Below are 17,166 nucleotides of genomic sequence, written 5' to 3'. Positions count from 1 at the left end.
CCAGGGGCACGGGTAGCCCAACCATCTTAGGCGCTGCACATCACTAATTTGCGACTCTTATGCGAGCCAGTAGCCTATGATCATGGGTTCGAATCCCAAATAAGCCCTGAAGCTTGGTTTGTCACCAAGGTGAACGTCAAATACTTTCATCACTTGGGGTGTTCCTCCCAAACCGAGCTCCAAGGCCCCGATATAACCGAAATACTGTTGAATACTCACTCACCCACTAACACATGTCATTCTCTGACACTCGCATCTTTCTCCATCTAACAAATTTCCTATCCTATGACATATATATACCTTCCTCTAACACATATCTTACCCTCTAACACATATCTCGACCTCAACACATATCTTACCCTCTAACACATATCTTAACCACTAACACATATCTTACTCTCTAACAAATATCTCACCCTCTAACACATATCTCACCCTCAAACACATATCTCACCCTCAAACACATATCTCAGCCTGTAACACATATCTCACCCTCAACATATCTAGCTAAGCGCCACGTGTCCGGTTCCTGGCAACGTGAGATTAGCTACCCGTAGAGACAGATTGTCTTACTGGGCCAGTGAGGGTATACGACTGAGGGTGGAGCAGTGTTGATTGCTTCCTCGTGTACTGCCATGTGCAGCTGAAGTCGACAAAAGTGGACAAAAGTGTCTAGTCCGGTTGTACAGTGACTTAAACTTATTTGGTTCAAAATGGCCGCGTTCAGCACCTCGTTCCAGACCGTATTGGAGAACAATATCCGCCATATGTATTCCTACACCGGAAAGAGGCCTGTTCACCACCACCGCTATGTGCACCTGCCCCGTGTGCGCCTCCCTACCCCCAATAGGAAACGCTACCCTCGTCGCTTCTACGACTTCTACCCCGAAATGAATATCGGCATCCCCAGAGCGCCCGCATTCAGAGAGGTGGATCAGAAAGGCATGGACGACATCGTGACGAGACTTCAGACACGTATTACGTGCCAGTCTGAATCCGCTCGCAGACGCTGCAGGGAGAAACTCGGCACCGACAGGACGACGACAGTGACGAAGAATAAGTCAGCAGAGGAGATAGACGACATCACGAAACGTCTCCAACGCGGAACAAAGTGTTCAAAACAGCGCCACGGACAGCGGGCTGAGGCCAACTTGAGACTCCCGCCTATTAATCTGCGGAACAGTGCTGGACAGAGTGAGTGGGTGATGTGACCCTGACGGTCGTTACGTCACATAGTGCTGACCACACTTCTTGACCACGTTATGACAGATAACCCACCCGCCAGGTAGGCGATAACGTTACGCCGGGAATAACACGTCTATCGGTGTATAACCTCTGAATGCGACCATATACCCGTATCACAATAGTCTGTTTTTATTATATATCATTGGACCCAGATTGGATATACTGCCTGTATCAATGTTCACTGACAACAGTTGTATTGAAACTTGCAGTGTATACCACGGACCTAAACCAGGGTATATGCTGACTATACCCAGAGTATAGTAGTCTACCTAGAACACAGTATCTCGTTCACTCAGATCCGAGGATTAGTTAATACACTGGGAATAGGTTATACCCAGATGTACGGGCGGCCCAGTTGTCTAAGACGTCATATTTACAGAGTTGCGTCCCTTAGGTGAACCAGAAAACTGTGGTCGTGGGTTCTGATACCAGATCACAGTGTAAAACGTCAAAGACCTACAGGACTTTGGGCTTCCCTCCCACATCAGGTTGACACTGCGTGATAAAACAGAAATATTCTTGAAGGCGGCGTTAAACTCAAATCATCATCCTGTGACCGTATTTTTCGATGTTGGATATTTAACATCCGGACAATACGTTCATAATAAATACGTTTCTTGAGTGAAGCTGTATTATTGCAATTCTTCGATATATTGCTGCTTCAAAGCATGACTTTGACCCGTGCTCACTTTACTGACCAAACTGTATGGTAATGATAGACATAACGTTTTATGCAACCTTCCTTCATAGATGTCCAAGTAGGAGGGCTCAAGCATCACTGATGGCTGACAGAACAGAACAGAACTTTATTTACGCTCAGGCCGGGATCCTCGGCAAATGAGGTACAAATTTGCAGACAGTAAATACATCAGATGACAGGATGGTTTACATGGAAGATTTTACAGTTTTCATACTGACATTACAGAATGTACAGAGTTTCTTAATAACATTTATTTTTTTACAATTAAAAAGTTCTTTGAATTTAAACATATTTGGGTTTTAAGCATATGAAATTGGAACATATATTTTCCGTTGGGGTTTAAAAAAGGGCAAACTAAAATATAATGGAATTCATCACCAACGTGGCTCATGTCGCAGAGTTTACACGTTGGTTCATTGACAGTGATTTTGTACCACCTACCTAGTTCCATAGGTAAATGGTGGCATGAGGTTCTAAACAGAAGGAATTTTACAGCCAACGAGAAAGGGATAACTAATAAATACTTTTCAAGGACGAGTTCAGTTTTAACGCAAGTCATGGGAGCAAAGACCTGTGGTTGATCATGTGAGCATGATTCTAATCACACCAGTACATGAGTATATAATCAAATGTTTTCCGGGTACCAGATGAAACTGATGCAGTCAAGGGAACATCATCTTCATCAGATAAACCTGATGATGCTGATAGCCACACACCTGGCATTGAGGAGAGGGAGAGCGTCTTTTCCAGCCTGTATCATACAATCCAGTGATTGCCAAAATAAGCAGCGATCCATTTAATGGGGATCCGATGACACGAAATCACTAAGCCCTCTCTCACCACAAGCATAGGTTGTTGGTGACCTTTTTCCTCTTCGAAAGTTCCAAGGTTCAGGAGTGTTTTTGTTTGTTTGTTGTTTAACACCGCACTCAGCAACATTCCAGCTATATGACGGCAATCTGCATATAATCGAGTCTGGACCAGACACTCCAGTGATTGATATCATGAGCATCGATCCATAAAATTAGGATACGATGACATGCATCAACAAGCCAGTTAACCTGACAACCCGATCCGTTAGTCGCCTCCAACAAGCTTGGGTTGCTGAAGACCTATTCTAACCCGGATCATCACCGCTAGGTCAGGAGTGAGTTTGATGTAAATTATTGCAGTATATTTCTTTCATTTCAACCTATTAGAAAGGACAAATGTGACACAAAACGTGTAGCAAACCCACCCTATGTTGATGTAAGGGCAAGGTCCAGGCCCCCATTCAACAAAGCGCTATAAGTCAGTTTAAAAGAATGGGGTTACCATCACCTGAAGAGCTAAGATCGCCTTGTCAGTTTACGCATCTTCCAACAACCATCTGATCACAACAAACACATTTACCAACTGTTCAACTATGTTTTATTAAAGACTAAATATATCAAAAAAATTGACAAGCAATACAAAGAATGCATTTAAGAGTCAAAGGAAAATAGTGGCAAGCTAGACTGGGTGACCTTCATGTAACTACTGGGCACCAGGCTGAATATAGACAAATATCTCCTACACTGCCCACAATGTAACAACTGCTGTACACCCCAACTGCTTGATACAGCAACATTGTCAGACTGGGCATGGCATAACATGTATAACTGGCATGTCAAAGTACAAGGTTGATACAAGTCTGTATATCATAGCATATCAACTAATCCTACATAACAATCGTACAGAGATAGTGTGTTAAATCGTTAGTGTCACACACTGAACAAAGGAAGAGGTTTGCATATATCCAACATTGCAGATACTAGGCTGAAAGCTGTCCACCTCCCACCCCGACACCTCACCTCTCACTGGATTAACCATGGAGATGATTGTGCAAGTCTTCACCCTGCAGACCAGGAAGTGTGAGACTCTGGACAATGACCAGCATGAACAGAATGACATGTTCAGGGGGTGTCAAGATAATCACTTTATCATGTTTGGCATTTCTGCATCGATGCCACTTATTTAACATTGTTGAGGGAAAAAAGGATTTTGCCATCCTCAATCATAGAGGTGTGTCTTAAACACAGACCCAAGATGAGATGACCTGGCACCCAGGGCATGGAGCTGTGTCTTGAACACAGACCCAAGATGAGATGACCTTGCACTCAGGGCATGGAGCTGTGTCTTAAACACAGACCCATGATGAGATGACCTGGCACTCAGGGCATGGAGCTGTGTCTTGAACACAGACCCAAGATGAGATGACCTGGCACTCAGGGCATGGAGCTGTGTCTTGAACACAGACCTAAGATGAGATGACCTGGCACTCAGGGCATGGAGCTGTGTCTTGAACACAGACCTAAGATGAGATGACCTGGCACTCAGGGCATGGAGCTGTGTCTTGAACACAGACGCAAGATGCAATGACCTGGCACTCAGGGGAATAATTGGATCTGTCTACATGGTAACACAAACACTGTCTGAAAAGTACAATTGCTTATTCTGATGTCCAGTACTTATTCCATAAAAAGAACATGCTTTTGTTCAATTTTCATTCATCACAACAAAGACCATACAATAACACAGGACGTAACACACACAGTTATTGCTGATGTTTGATGGTCAAGGTGAGGAAGGAGAGAAAACCTGCCACAGACCTTGTAAATGGGATTGCAATCAGTCACACAAACATTCAACAGATGAGCTAAAATGTATAGAACAGCGAAGCAAAACATGATAGGCTAATGATATGCAAGCAAAACACTGACCTCCGATGTCCCCCAGAAGAATGGGGACATTTTTATGATAAATAAAGGATGAATATAAACACCTTGGTTGGATCTATGCCACTGGATCGCTGTACAAGTACGGTATTTCTGGTACAGGATCTCTACTGTAGGATCTCTGCTACAGGATCTCAACTGTAGGATCTCTTCTGTTGGATCTCTACTGTAGGATCTCTTCTGTTGGATCTCTACTGTAGTATCTCTACTACAAGATCTCAACTGTAGGATCTCTACTACAGGATCTCAACTGTAGGATATCTGCTACAGGGAAATATTATACAAACCATTTCACAGAAACTATATCAAATATATCAATAATCTTTCACATCCCAGCAACAAAGATGAATAACAAGAAAAGAATGGCCTGAATAACCCAAACGTTTTAATCAAGAGAGCTTTATGACAAAGATTTCATTTCAAACTCCTCAGAAACTCTGATACACAAGAAACATTTCTATTAACATGATTGGGGAGATCCTGAACTACACCTCGTGGATTTTTGCCAGGAAGCAAAGATAAACAGGGATGTCTCATGTCCTGGATGTCGGCCCAATGGCCACCCTGTGGTCGATGATGTTCGGCACTACATGAAACGTATCAATATTCATGTGTAGTAGATTACAAAATTATAAAAAAATATTTCGTATATCTGTGAGTAACAATTAACAATGGAAACATAGAGCCGAGAGCTCTGTAGCTCACCTGGCTTAATCACATGAAATGTTATCATGTTTCAGCTGATGATGAATTTATGTAGTCTAATCCTTCTAGTCTTTCTGTTGGTCAATGGTAAAGTAAGCATCTTGCAGCATAAATCTAAGTGAGTGAGTGAGTGAGTTAGTACAGTTTTACGCCACTTTTAGCAATATTCCAGCAACACCATTGCAGGGGACACCAGAAATAAGCTTCACACAAGTCTTAGTAGTGAGACTGCATTCAACAGTTTAACACATGCAGATGGGTAGGTTAACAGTTAATGAAAGACAACAGATCATGGAACAAGTCCAGGTGAGCTAACAATATAACAATACAATGAAACAATCTGTAGATGCTCTGTAAACTCCACATTGCTACAGAATCACCATGGTAACACATCTCCATGACAGCACTGGATTGGTGAGTTCCTGCAGGAGCCTCGGCGGCACAGGCGCCAGATGAAGTATGGTATGTCTGAGTTATGCCCTAGCATCACACAAGAGCGGGTGTTACAATACGAGATACTCTGGGGGGTACAGTACAGGGAAATTTGCAAATAATGTTCCATGTTACAAAGACAGACACAAGCTGTTATATCCTCCAGACCCATTTGCCAATCTCTCAGGACTGACCTAGTTCTTTGTCACAATATGCTGATCTTGCTCATTTAATCTAAGCATATGTGTATTTAGAGTAGTCCAAGGGTGAAATGTGGTCTTTACCTACTTGTGTGGTCAAATCTATACGAGGGATCAGTTTGTGTTATCATTACATTGATCTAAGAATCAGTTAGTGACCACGCATCCTGATCTCCCTCGACAGATACAGCTAACATGAACCAGAAGCACATCCACAGACTCAAAACATGACAGTTATTTCACTTATTTCAGTCTTGTATGTACACTGACTTCCTGTTACAATTCATTGCAAGTGTATTTCAAACATGTTTATAAAAACGACAAGAATTTCAGCAAAAATATCGTCAAAAATAAGTTGAAAAATTGCTTGATCTGTACAATAGAAGAAAATAAGTTCTGCACTATCCAGATAGGCCACCGAAAATGGGTGAAGACCGCCTTGACTCATAAGAGTTGTCATATAAAGGAACATATTACAATCTCGTATACAGCTACTTGTATGTGTGGAATATATCATACATCCTGGTCATCTAGCCAATGACATCACTGCATACTACACAGAAGAGCATGGCACAGCCTACATATCCTACAAAGAATATACATACAAATATCACCTTGATTTTCCTCAATAAACTTAACCTATTTTTAGTCCCATTGGGGAAGATCAGTACATGATTCAAAATTTGATTCTTCACTCACCCAATCCACCCATCTAGGTCTAAAAATGCCCAACCCCCACACACCGAAGTACCAACCTCATCACGGTAACACTTCGTTGTAGCAGGAGACCAGACTATGTAACCATGGCAACCATGTTGGTTTCCAAGCAACAGTTTCAATTTCACTGTCAACCTAATTGGCAATATCCCGGCGGTCCTACTCAGCTCTCTCCTATACTCACAATGTACAAACTTCCCTTATTTACATACAAATTGGCTTGAATCAACTATCACATCCTTCCTGGTACAAATCACTGATGATGAGAGTTAGCGCAGAACATCCTGATGTTAATACTAGTCATATATCCTACCTATAAAGGAGACATAGCGTTAAGACAGAGGATATTTGAGAGTTTAAGCGTTGTGTGGTCGTCAACTCAGGGCTTCTGGTGGCCAATGCTGAGGAACTGTGTGAGGTCGGGCTCTGTGACGTTGGACAGAACCTTCTGTATGCGCCGGTTGATACGGAGCAGTATACACATGCTGCTGATGGTTCCATACGCCTTGCTCAGTTCCCTCAGCGACGTCTGGTGTCGTGTGCACTGCAGCTTCTCATCCAGCAGCTGTGGAAGAAACAGACAACATGTCAGAAATAATAATCCACATGCAAAGTTGTTTTTGCCCCTACCAGCTTTATCGTTATTTATATGCACAGCTTAAGCAAAATATCAAGAGCCAACACAATTCTAAAATGAGCTACATTCAAAATAAACAAACTGAATGAGAAGGGTTTAAAGTGCCTGGATGTTGACGTTGACAGCACTGCAAACAACAGTCAATAACCCGCCTTTTTCTGTGAGAGAAATTTCTGCTCCCTTGACCATACTTCAGGAGTATTCCCATCAGGTCAGGAAGTGATTCTTTCCAGGGAATACCCCTGCCTTGTTTCTGTAAGGTGATTGGCTTCATACAATTGAGGCATATGTATTGTAATCTAGGCTTTGATAAACACTGGCTTCTAATCTAATCAACCTGGCAAATATCTCATCCTCAGAAAAACACACAAGCTTTATCTTTAATTTGCCAGTTATTCTGCACAGTGCTTGTGTCACAAGTCGGCTTCTCAGTGTGGAGCTCTATCGTTTTGGCTTGACAATTGAACTTTGCATGAAATAAAGGTGTGATGTCACAAACGAAAATTATTTTATGCATGATTGGAAAACACCCCGAACCGTCAATGTCCTGACCTTTTAAGAACTATTCGGTCACATTGTGGGGGGTCAGCTTTAGTGGGAAAAAAGTGTCCGAAGTGATAACTCATAGAAGTTTATCCCTTTGGTGAAATCAATCAGCATGTGGATAATGCCCCTGACAAGAGGTCAATGTTGTTTCGTGATAGACAGTAAGATAACGCAAGCTGGCTCAATATCAGGATTACCAAACTGATCTAATGCAAAGCTAGGAGAATATTGCTTCTGGAAAAGGGTAAATGCATTGTGTATTGTATCTTTGATCTTTGTATATACTATCATATTCATTTCCGTAGTTGTGACAGCCTATATATAACAAGGTAGATTTTCACAAATACCCTCCTTGGGTTTCCTACTAACACACAACATCAGTAGTTATAGAGCAGGCGTCTGCCCACCCACAAACATTGAACACTGTTACCATCCCGCAATACTGGATGTCTTCTTAAAACACACAACAGATGAGAGATCCTGACAACCAGATCATCAGCAACTTCTGATCCCAACTGTACCCTGGTTGAACTCACAGAGTGTCCATGGTAACCCGATCTAACCCACACCGAACACAAAACATCACTGTCAAAATAACCCCAGAACAGTGGTGGTGGGAGTCTACATATACAACGTGGAGGTCCTCATGCACAGATTACCAACCCAGTCTGTCAGTGTGTCTGTGCTGCCATGGTGATGCTGTCATCCAATCAGGGCAGAGTGGAGATGATGTGTTTCTGGTACTTCAGCTTCAGGACCAGCAGTGGCATCCGATGTAAACCGCATCCTTGCAGCTGGGTCAACGCGACCTCATGCTTCTCAACTCCATGAATCTTCTGCAGCTCCTGGTTACAGAGTTCACAGTTACCTCCCTTGGTTGTAAGGCTGACCGAGGTCCAACAATCCATGCAACAAGGAGGCAACAGGGTCCTAGAAGAAGCTGACCTTACGAAGGTCAAGGATGTCATGTCCTCAAAGGTCAAGGCATCCAGTCATCACACAGGTCAAGGCTGGCTATGATCTCAATCATGCAAACATTCCGCACATCTCCACATCCTACTGCAGGGCTGTTAGCAATCCATCATGTGGATGAGAAGTGATGTTAGTCTTCAACTCTGGCAAGTCAGTTATTCACATCATATACTTGGCTACAACAGTCTGGGCAACACAGTCATATGAGCTTGCCCATAGCTGATGGTACTGACATGCCTCCCATCAGAACAAACAATGCATGGCAGTGAGGTACAATCATGCATAATTTAACTTCATGCATAACACAGCGTCATGCATGGTGGTCTATGACTGTTTGAGTAAAATAACACCATGCATTGTCTTTGTATAACATCAATCTGGTCCAAAGCATGGCCTCCAAGGAACTTCAAGCATGGTCTTGTGTGTCACTGTGCATGGTCCTTGACCTTACAGACCCTCTACCTTACAGATATCTTCCTTTAATAGTTTGTAGAATGACTTTTATTTAACCGCTCTAGGTCTACGTGTAACATCATGCATGATCTTTGTGTATCACCAGGCATTAATCCATGGTCTTTGTCAGCGTGGTCTTTATGTGTCACCAGGCAGTGAGGCATTGTCTCTGTGTAACATCATGCATGATCTTTGTGTATCACCAGGCATTAATCCATGGTCTTTGTCAGCATGGTCTTTATGTGTCACCAGGCAATGAGGCATTGTCTCTGTGTAACATCATGCATGATCTTTGTGTATCACCAGACATTAATCCATGGTCTTTGTCAGTATGGTCTTTATGTGTCACCAAGCAATGAGGCATTGTCTCTGTGTAACATCATGCATGATCTTTGTGTATCACCAGGCATTAATCCATGGTCTTTGTCAGCATGGTCTTTATGTGTCACCAAGCAATGAGGCATTGTCTCTGTGTAACATCATGCATGATCTTTGTGTATCACCAGGTATTAATCCATGGTCTTTGTCAGCATGGTCTTTATATGTCACCAAGCAATGAGGCATTGTCTCTGTGTAACATCATGCATGATCTTTGTGTATCACCAGGCATTAATCCATGGTCTTTGTCAGCATGGTCTTTATATGTCACCAAGCAATGAGGCATTGTCTCTGTGTAACATCATGCATGGTCTTTATGTCTTCTAGCGCCTCACAGGCAGCTTGGGTTGTATACTCCCCAGGGAGCTTAGAATGACGGTTGAATGCACACTGATCCATTGACCAGGGTAATAAATGTCTAAGCGCTCAGAGCATGCCTATGCATGGAGTACAGCGCCACATAAATAGACTATTATTAGTACTATTATTATTTATGTGTCATCTTGCAGTGAGGCATTGTCTCTGTGTAACATCATGCAGGATCTCTGTCTATCACATGCTGGACACAGCCATGGTATAAGTATGACCTCTCTATAACACCAACAAAACACAACAGTTCAGAACAGAACGAGACGTCGAGGGATACAACCTTTCCCTCAACACAACATGCCTACCAGCAGTCAGATGACAGGATGTTTACATGGGCACAAATTAGTTGTCAATCTCTCTCTACAGGTTAGTCACATGACAAGGGCAGGTCACTCTCGTGTAAGTTGTAACAAAGGAGAATTAGTTACTGCAGTCACATGGATGTCTCATGTACTAGAGCAGCACTGTGTACAGTCCAACATTCCCCTCATCTTCTAGAATTAACCTCATGCAACAACTGAGATATGTAAACATAATTTACTGACATGATTCTTCTTCTCTTGCTTAGTAAGTTTCTGCTACAAGTGATTCATGGCCAGATCTAGAGATAAGCTGCTTATTTACGTAAAGTATGCATTAATAAATAAACTGATATACGCAGACAAATAAAATTCTAGCATATCAAATATGCAGCAAAAACTATAAATATGCTATTGAAATAAAATTAATGTGTATATTACAACTGTTAGTTAAAACGATTGCATATAATTACAACTGTTAGGTTTAAAAAAAAAAATAGTCTTGGTTCTCAGGCACCACCTGCATCATCATAAAGTTTGCCGCATGTTTTGTTTTTATTTCCATTTTTCATAAAAAAAACAAAAAAACTTAAATATTCCAGGCCCAATGATAGTCAAATAGTGTATTCCAGTATTTTACTCATCAAGGAATACATTTATGTAGGGAGGCCTTTTCCCGGGTTAATTGTACACAATTGTTTATTTGGTTACACAACTGTTTACTTGGTTACATACCCAGTTTGAACAACCAAACAAAAAGAAGTAAAAAATGACACCACCCACCCGCACTATATTTTCAAAAACCATTGCCTGAGAACCAATTTTTACAATTATTAAAGCCTTAGATGGCATGATTGTGTATCAGCCAATTGCAAAATTCACTTACCAACACTAATATTTGGAAAAGTTTGTGCATAAAACATACTGATAGATGCCAATTGAAAAGCACATCGTGCCTAGTCGGTGTATATGTTGTATCTTGAATAGTCGCTGATTGGTGATTAAAAAAATACTGCCTTTCTTACTATGCTAAGTTTTGCAAACAAAAATGCTTCCCGGAGAGATAGTTTTAAATGATTTAAGGGGATTGTTACGAAATTAAGTTACGAAGTTAAAATACCGAAATGTCAAGAAACAGGTAGGTAAAACCTATTTGAATACCCTCTAAAAATTGTGGATATCCAATAAAGATCAACCCCCTGAGTAAAATACCCAAATAACCAAAAGCTTATGGAGAGCTCTACATGGCAACACAATAGTTACCAACTTTCATAAAATGTTTGACAGACCAAATACCTCATAGAAATACTGGTAAGATGTCCAATCTCATTAAAATCAGATCTTGGTTCTTGCTACCACTTAACAAAGATCTGAGGACATCCCATTAGGGGTCACGTCAGAACGACCTTTTATCCAACCAATCAGAGCATGGCTTACCAGTTCATGAAAGTAAACGTGGGAATGTGATTTCTAAACACTGGGTATTCCGAACGATAGTTATGGGTTTAACGACTGAATCCATACAATCTAGACCATCTATTAGCAATTACAGAATGTTCTTTTGTTCAGGTTTAAAATTTTTAATCGAGAATTTGTCACATGTTTCGAAGCGTAGTCGCCAATTTGATATTAGTGCCGAAAAGCACTAGAAAGCTGCCTTCTGACTGGCTTATGTTGACTTCTTGTCACTAATGTCAGTCATTCCATTGGTCTGTCAAAGTTCAAACAAGTGTGGTCTGACGTGACCCGTAATGGGGTGTCCTCAGTCCTTTGTTTAGCGATAGCGAGAACTAAGATCTGATTTTAATTAGATTGGTAAGATGCCTCAATAAGACAAAATGGGAAAATAGTTCCAACCATAACCATTATAAACTGTGACTACAAGCTTGACACTCACCCCATAGCCCTCCTTGGTGAGTTCCTCATTGGTTCTGTGGATGAGTCGGCCGTTCAGGTACAGCATGTCTGCCCCCAGCGGGCTCGGCATCTGCAGGATCTTGTAGTTGAACGTCTTTAGGGCATCCATACGCTGAAACACCGGACATGACAAGACATGAGTAAACTGTGAAAAAGCATGCAATCTCATTTCTAATGGTCAACGATCAATAACAGATTAGATCTGGGTGAAGAAATAGGTGGACAGTAATGTCAAGGTTCCAAGTGTAAAACACCTGTCGCCATGACGACGACGGTGCTGGGCACCATCTGACCAGGGCCGACCTCCTGAATGGCCTTACCCCAGAGTGGGCGGAACCTACCTTCATGATAGTCCGTGGACCGTCACCCCCTGCAACTACCAGCTCTTCCCGTCCAATGACATTGACAGCATCTTTAAGGTGAAGGACATCCGTGTCGCCGATGTTGATGGGGACGACATCGTAATCAATAAATGCTGTCGCCACTGCTGTTGCTCCTGCATTATTTGTTCTTTTGCCAACGCCGACAAAGATTTCTTTTCCTGGAAAAAAGCATGAAACATGATGAATATGTTCAGTACGATGTACATTCTGCAGGGGAAGGTGTCAGAAAGTGAATGCTGTTCAGTGGTGAGTGCTGTGCAAGTAAATAAGGGGTGGGTGTTGGGTGTGGGGTTGTGTCAATGTTTTCTTCTCCCCCTTCATTCTTGATCTGTTAACGTCAGGTTTCTGACCAGAATCCTAGTCTTTTCATGCTGAATTTCGAATACTGCAATGAATGAGTGAGTGAATGCAGTCAGCAATATTCCAACTAAATCACAGCTTTCAGTCATGCAAGCTTTACATGACACAGCGATGATGATGCCACGTCATACATTTAAACTTGGTAACTTATTCCCCTGTATATGGAGCTTGTTATCCCATCTACAGAGCCTGGTATTCCCCTGTATATGGAGCTTGTTATCCTATCTACAGTGCCTGGTAATCCCCTGTATATGGAGCTTGTTATCCCATCTACAGAGCCTGGTATTCCCCTGTATATAGAGTTTGTTATCCTGTCTACAGGGCTGGTATTCCCCTGTATATAGAGCTTGTTATCCTGTCTACAGGGCCTGGTATTCCCCTGTATATAGAGCTTGTTATCCCATCTACAGGGCCTGGTATTCCCCTGTATATGGAGCTTGTAATGCCCATCTACAGAGCCTGGTTTTCCCCTCGATTACGTTTCTAGGTTTGTCAGCATCATACCTGTACTCATCGGTTTCACAAAAGTGGTAAACGTCGGAGACCTGCACCACTTCAGGCTTTCCTCCCACATAAAGCTTACATGCCGTGATATAACTGGAACACTGCTCAAAGCAGTGTTAAACCCAACTCACTCACTGGTATCTATACTAAGCCTCATATTCCCCAGTCTACAGAGCCTGGTATTCCCCTGCAATGTGCCCACCTGTAAACAGAACGTCTCCTCCATCCAGCTTGGCATCAGCCTCTTTCATCTCACTCACGTTGAAGTGAAGGTCATTTTTCAGAACTCGGCGGATCTCACCAACCTGAAACATGGGTTGTGTGAAAATGAAGATACCACAAGCAGGAATTAATAAGGAGAATTCACAGTAATAAGATCTTTCTTCTGACAAGAAATATTATGGATGACTACTTCATTGTACACACACATTTCAGGGCTGTTTCGTCCCCCTTCAACAGGTGAATGGCCTGGACACATCCAGGCCCACATCCAAACGTCAGTATTCTGAACACTTTCTACCATGGGACAATACAGGGACATCCTTTCATTTTTCACAATGAATCAATTAGGTCTGTAATGACATGGATTGATGAGCTATGTAGGGGGTCTAAGAGGGCAGTGCCCCCGTCTCATGTTTCGTTTGCACCATATTGGCTCATTCCTTACCACTTGAGATCTTGTAGATTACAGAATGGGAAAAGTATGCCAACTCGCACTGTGAACATTCGTAAGTTCCGCAGACTGAAGTCATGGCTACCTGTAACCTAAGTAAGTGCCCGTCACCACGTTGTCCCCTTCCATTCAGTTCCATAATGTCTCAGTCATGACAAGCTAAATTTACACTCAGCTTAACTTAGCGCAGTTGGTTAGCTTGTCGGGGCAACATTCCCAATGTTGCAAGTTTGAATGTGACAGATTTTCACAAACACTTGTTACTTGTCTGAGTGACTGAGATGGAAGAAACGTTGTACTGGATTCTAAAGGTGATCCCATTTTTTATTATATGCAGTCAATGTCATCCTCCTAGAAACATGTGAAACATGATAATACCAATCTGAATGCCTGTTAACGGGATCTAATTTTAGGTTAAATGTTCAAACAGGTCAAAGCTAAGTTATCAATGCTTATCATGGGTTTTAAATGTTAGTATTGTCACTCTGTCAACTCCACTTTCACATCTTTCAGTGGAGGTGCATCACTTCATTTAAACAGACACTGTCTTGGCTATCACAGTAATGCAGCATTAGAAATTGGCACTAGTCCTGTAGTCCTTGCCAAACTGCCCAATAGTTAAGGTATGATCATAAGATGATAAGGACTAGTAGAAATTTGCCATTTTTAAGGGTCTTGCTATATGCTATCATTGTAAGGACTAGTGGACTGAAACTGTTAAGTTTCTATCAGTGTAATGGTGCTCAAGTAGTGGTCAGTATGGGTAATATGCACAGATGATATACTGGTAAACAATGTATAGTATGACTCTATATCATCGTGGGCTCTATCTTATCGTGGTATTGTTAAATCTTGTAATCCACACCCCCGTCGACTGTTTACTTATGCAAATCTAAGGACGATATTTGATTGCTTGATCGAATACATGACTCGCGGTATGTGTCGCGGCTACTCGTAAGTATACTTGTTAATCTTTTTTATAAAATTGTTTCTTGAATTACCTCCATTTGAAACTGATTAGAATAAGAACCCATTTGTTTAGACGAAGCCCCTTGACCCAACCTAAGTTGTTTGTACACTGATTATGCATAGCCAAAACAGGAAGCGATGTAAACCACATAATCCACACATATCGCACGACAAAATAGCAATACCACGATAATATAGAGTTGCCTGCCCTTGAGATGCTAATGACAGGTACTTCTTTTACCAAACTCGGTAAAGAAAATCACCATCGATCAATCCTAATTGATGTGTCATAAAAGTTGAATAAAGAACAAGAAACATTTTGCGTATGACATGGTTAATGTGTTAATAAGCAATCGCCATTACGATCCATTTTAATTTAACTCCCGCGATAAATTAGCGTACCATCCTATAGAGCATAAATGTGACAACAACCCAATTCGGCAGTACTGCCAGTAGGGGCCTGTTGATAAACAGGAGAGATTTATATTCATTGTATTCATGTATTCAATGAACAGACTGACCTATCACTGCTTGTCAGTGCTCTTCAGAAACTAATTTATACCAGACCAGCAGACGGACGTCCTTAAATGTCAACTGTCCGGTAGTCAGCAGGTAGGCATTTCCTACTTGAGCGAGTTACGGACGCGCCTGACCTACTTTCACGCGGTGACTCACGGCTGAAGCTTACAAGCATAAAAACGGAAACAGCCACCCGCATATCCTACAAAATGTAACACCGCAAAGTAAGCAACAATTTGTAACACTCACCTCCCCTTGTCTCGAGGGATGGCCTGGCCGAGTGATGAGAACTGTCCCCCCGATCACAACAGCCGTGTCTTCGACAAAACAACAGTCGGGGTACTTCTCATCTTCCTGAAGTTCGATCAGGTTTATATCGCATTTCTGTAGCACAACCAGCAGTTCCTTGTACTCTTCTCTCGCCTTCTCTACGTCGATCTGTTCATTTCCAGCAGTAATTGCTTTATCTTTGAAACTGTTAGGAATACGAGACACAATCGCGTAATTGTAGTGAAAAGCCGCCATTTTGAATGTCCTGTATATGACGCTGACGAGTTTTCTCCCTTTTCTTCAAACCGGAAAAGCAGAGACAAGTGGGCGTGTCAAACTCGTTGATGACAACCGGCTTCAATAAACTGAACACACCTACAAATACTTGTCACTCACGCGATCGCCGATTCTGAAACTAAGTGAGCTACTGGATTATCGCTCAGATTGGGGACACTGCTGACTGCAATTCCGACGCGTCCTCGCGTTACTGACCGACTGCCGTGAAAGACAGTTATGACGACCGACAAGTACCCCTGCAGCCTCTGTGTTAGGAGATGAAGGAGTGTTACCACGCCGACACGGAAGGAATGCCGTTACGGTGCATGCGTCACGACATTCCCGCATCGATCACAGCGCAACTCCGCATGTCCGCGTTTACAGGAAATAAGACAAATGAAAATAAACGAAACCAGAACCGACCATGCTCACATACAATTAAAGCATTGTCACCTATATTTGGATATTTTTAGTGTCGCCTCTTAAACTTCTACAAGAAGCGTTGTTTTCTAATGATGTGGTAGAGTTCGTGAAACTTGCCCATTAATATTATCTAGACAGTTTTGATGATATAAAATGCAGCTTTTCCGCAATCATTTGTCTGGCTCAAAACAACTGTTTTGTGTGTTGTACATGTATCGTTTTAGTGGTATTCGCGCTGTTACTTGGGTATAGGGAAATGTAGGCAAGTAGTTTTGGCATATTGTGTGTTATTTTACTCAAATAGGATTTCAATTCTTTTGTCAAATAAATACTGTATTTTATCAATAATTACATATATTTTGCACCCCTACCCCCACCCCCACCCCCATATTATTTATGTCCTCCATATTAGATATACCAGTAATGCATTCATATCAACCATTAAACTTCTCATTGTAAAGCT

The 17,166-nt window shown here is 42.0% G+C and overlaps 2 protein-coding genes across 5 annotated transcripts; one reads left to right on the top strand and one right to left on the bottom strand.

The window, feature by feature from the left end:
- The first annotated feature begins 567 nt into the window (after positions 1-567).
- On the top strand, positions 568-1,678 carry LOC124114142. Its single transcript, XM_046474705.2, has one exon. It carries the CDS (start codon positions 714-716, stop codon positions 1,209-1,211), a length of 498 nt encoding a protein of 165 aa, XP_046330661.2. The 5' UTR covers positions 568-713; the 3' UTR covers positions 1,212-1,678.
- A 1,660-nt stretch (positions 1,679-3,338) lies between these two features.
- LOC124114168 (N(G),N(G)-dimethylarginine dimethylaminohydrolase 1-like) lies at positions 3,339-16,551 on the bottom strand. 4 transcript variants are annotated; one of them, XR_007219294.1, is made up of 6 exons: positions 15,984-16,543; positions 13,776-13,878; positions 12,668-12,867; positions 12,307-12,438; positions 4,332-7,320; positions 3,339-4,277 (listed from the first exon to the last, which is right to left on the bottom strand). XR_007219294.1 is itself a non-coding variant. In XM_046474739.2 (6 exons), exons 1-5 carry the CDS (start codon positions 16,257-16,259, stop codon positions 8,649-8,651), a joined length of 846 nt encoding a protein of 281 aa, XP_046330695.1. In that variant the 5' UTR covers positions 16,260-16,551; the 3' UTR covers positions 7,119-7,320; positions 8,602-8,648. The 4 variants fall into 4 exon arrangements, 2 of the variants coding, with proteins under 2 accessions (XP_046330694.1, XP_046330695.1); XR_007219293.1 differs by having other exon boundaries at positions 3,339-4,292; positions 4,347-7,320; XM_046474739.2 differs by lacking the exon at positions 3,339-4,277 and adding an exon at positions 8,602-8,783 and having other exon boundaries at positions 7,119-7,320; positions 15,984-16,551.
- Positions 16,552-17,166: the final 615 nt, after the last annotated feature.

The sequence above is a fragment of the Haliotis rufescens genome, unplaced genomic scaffold (assembly GCF_023055435.1).
Source record: "Haliotis rufescens isolate VD_foot unplaced genomic scaffold, xgHalRufe1.0.p SCAF_8, whole genome shotgun sequence".
NCBI lineage: Eukaryota > Metazoa > Mollusca > Gastropoda > Lepetellida > Haliotidae > Haliotis > Haliotis rufescens.
This window is presented reverse-complemented; position numbering and strand designations above follow the sequence as displayed.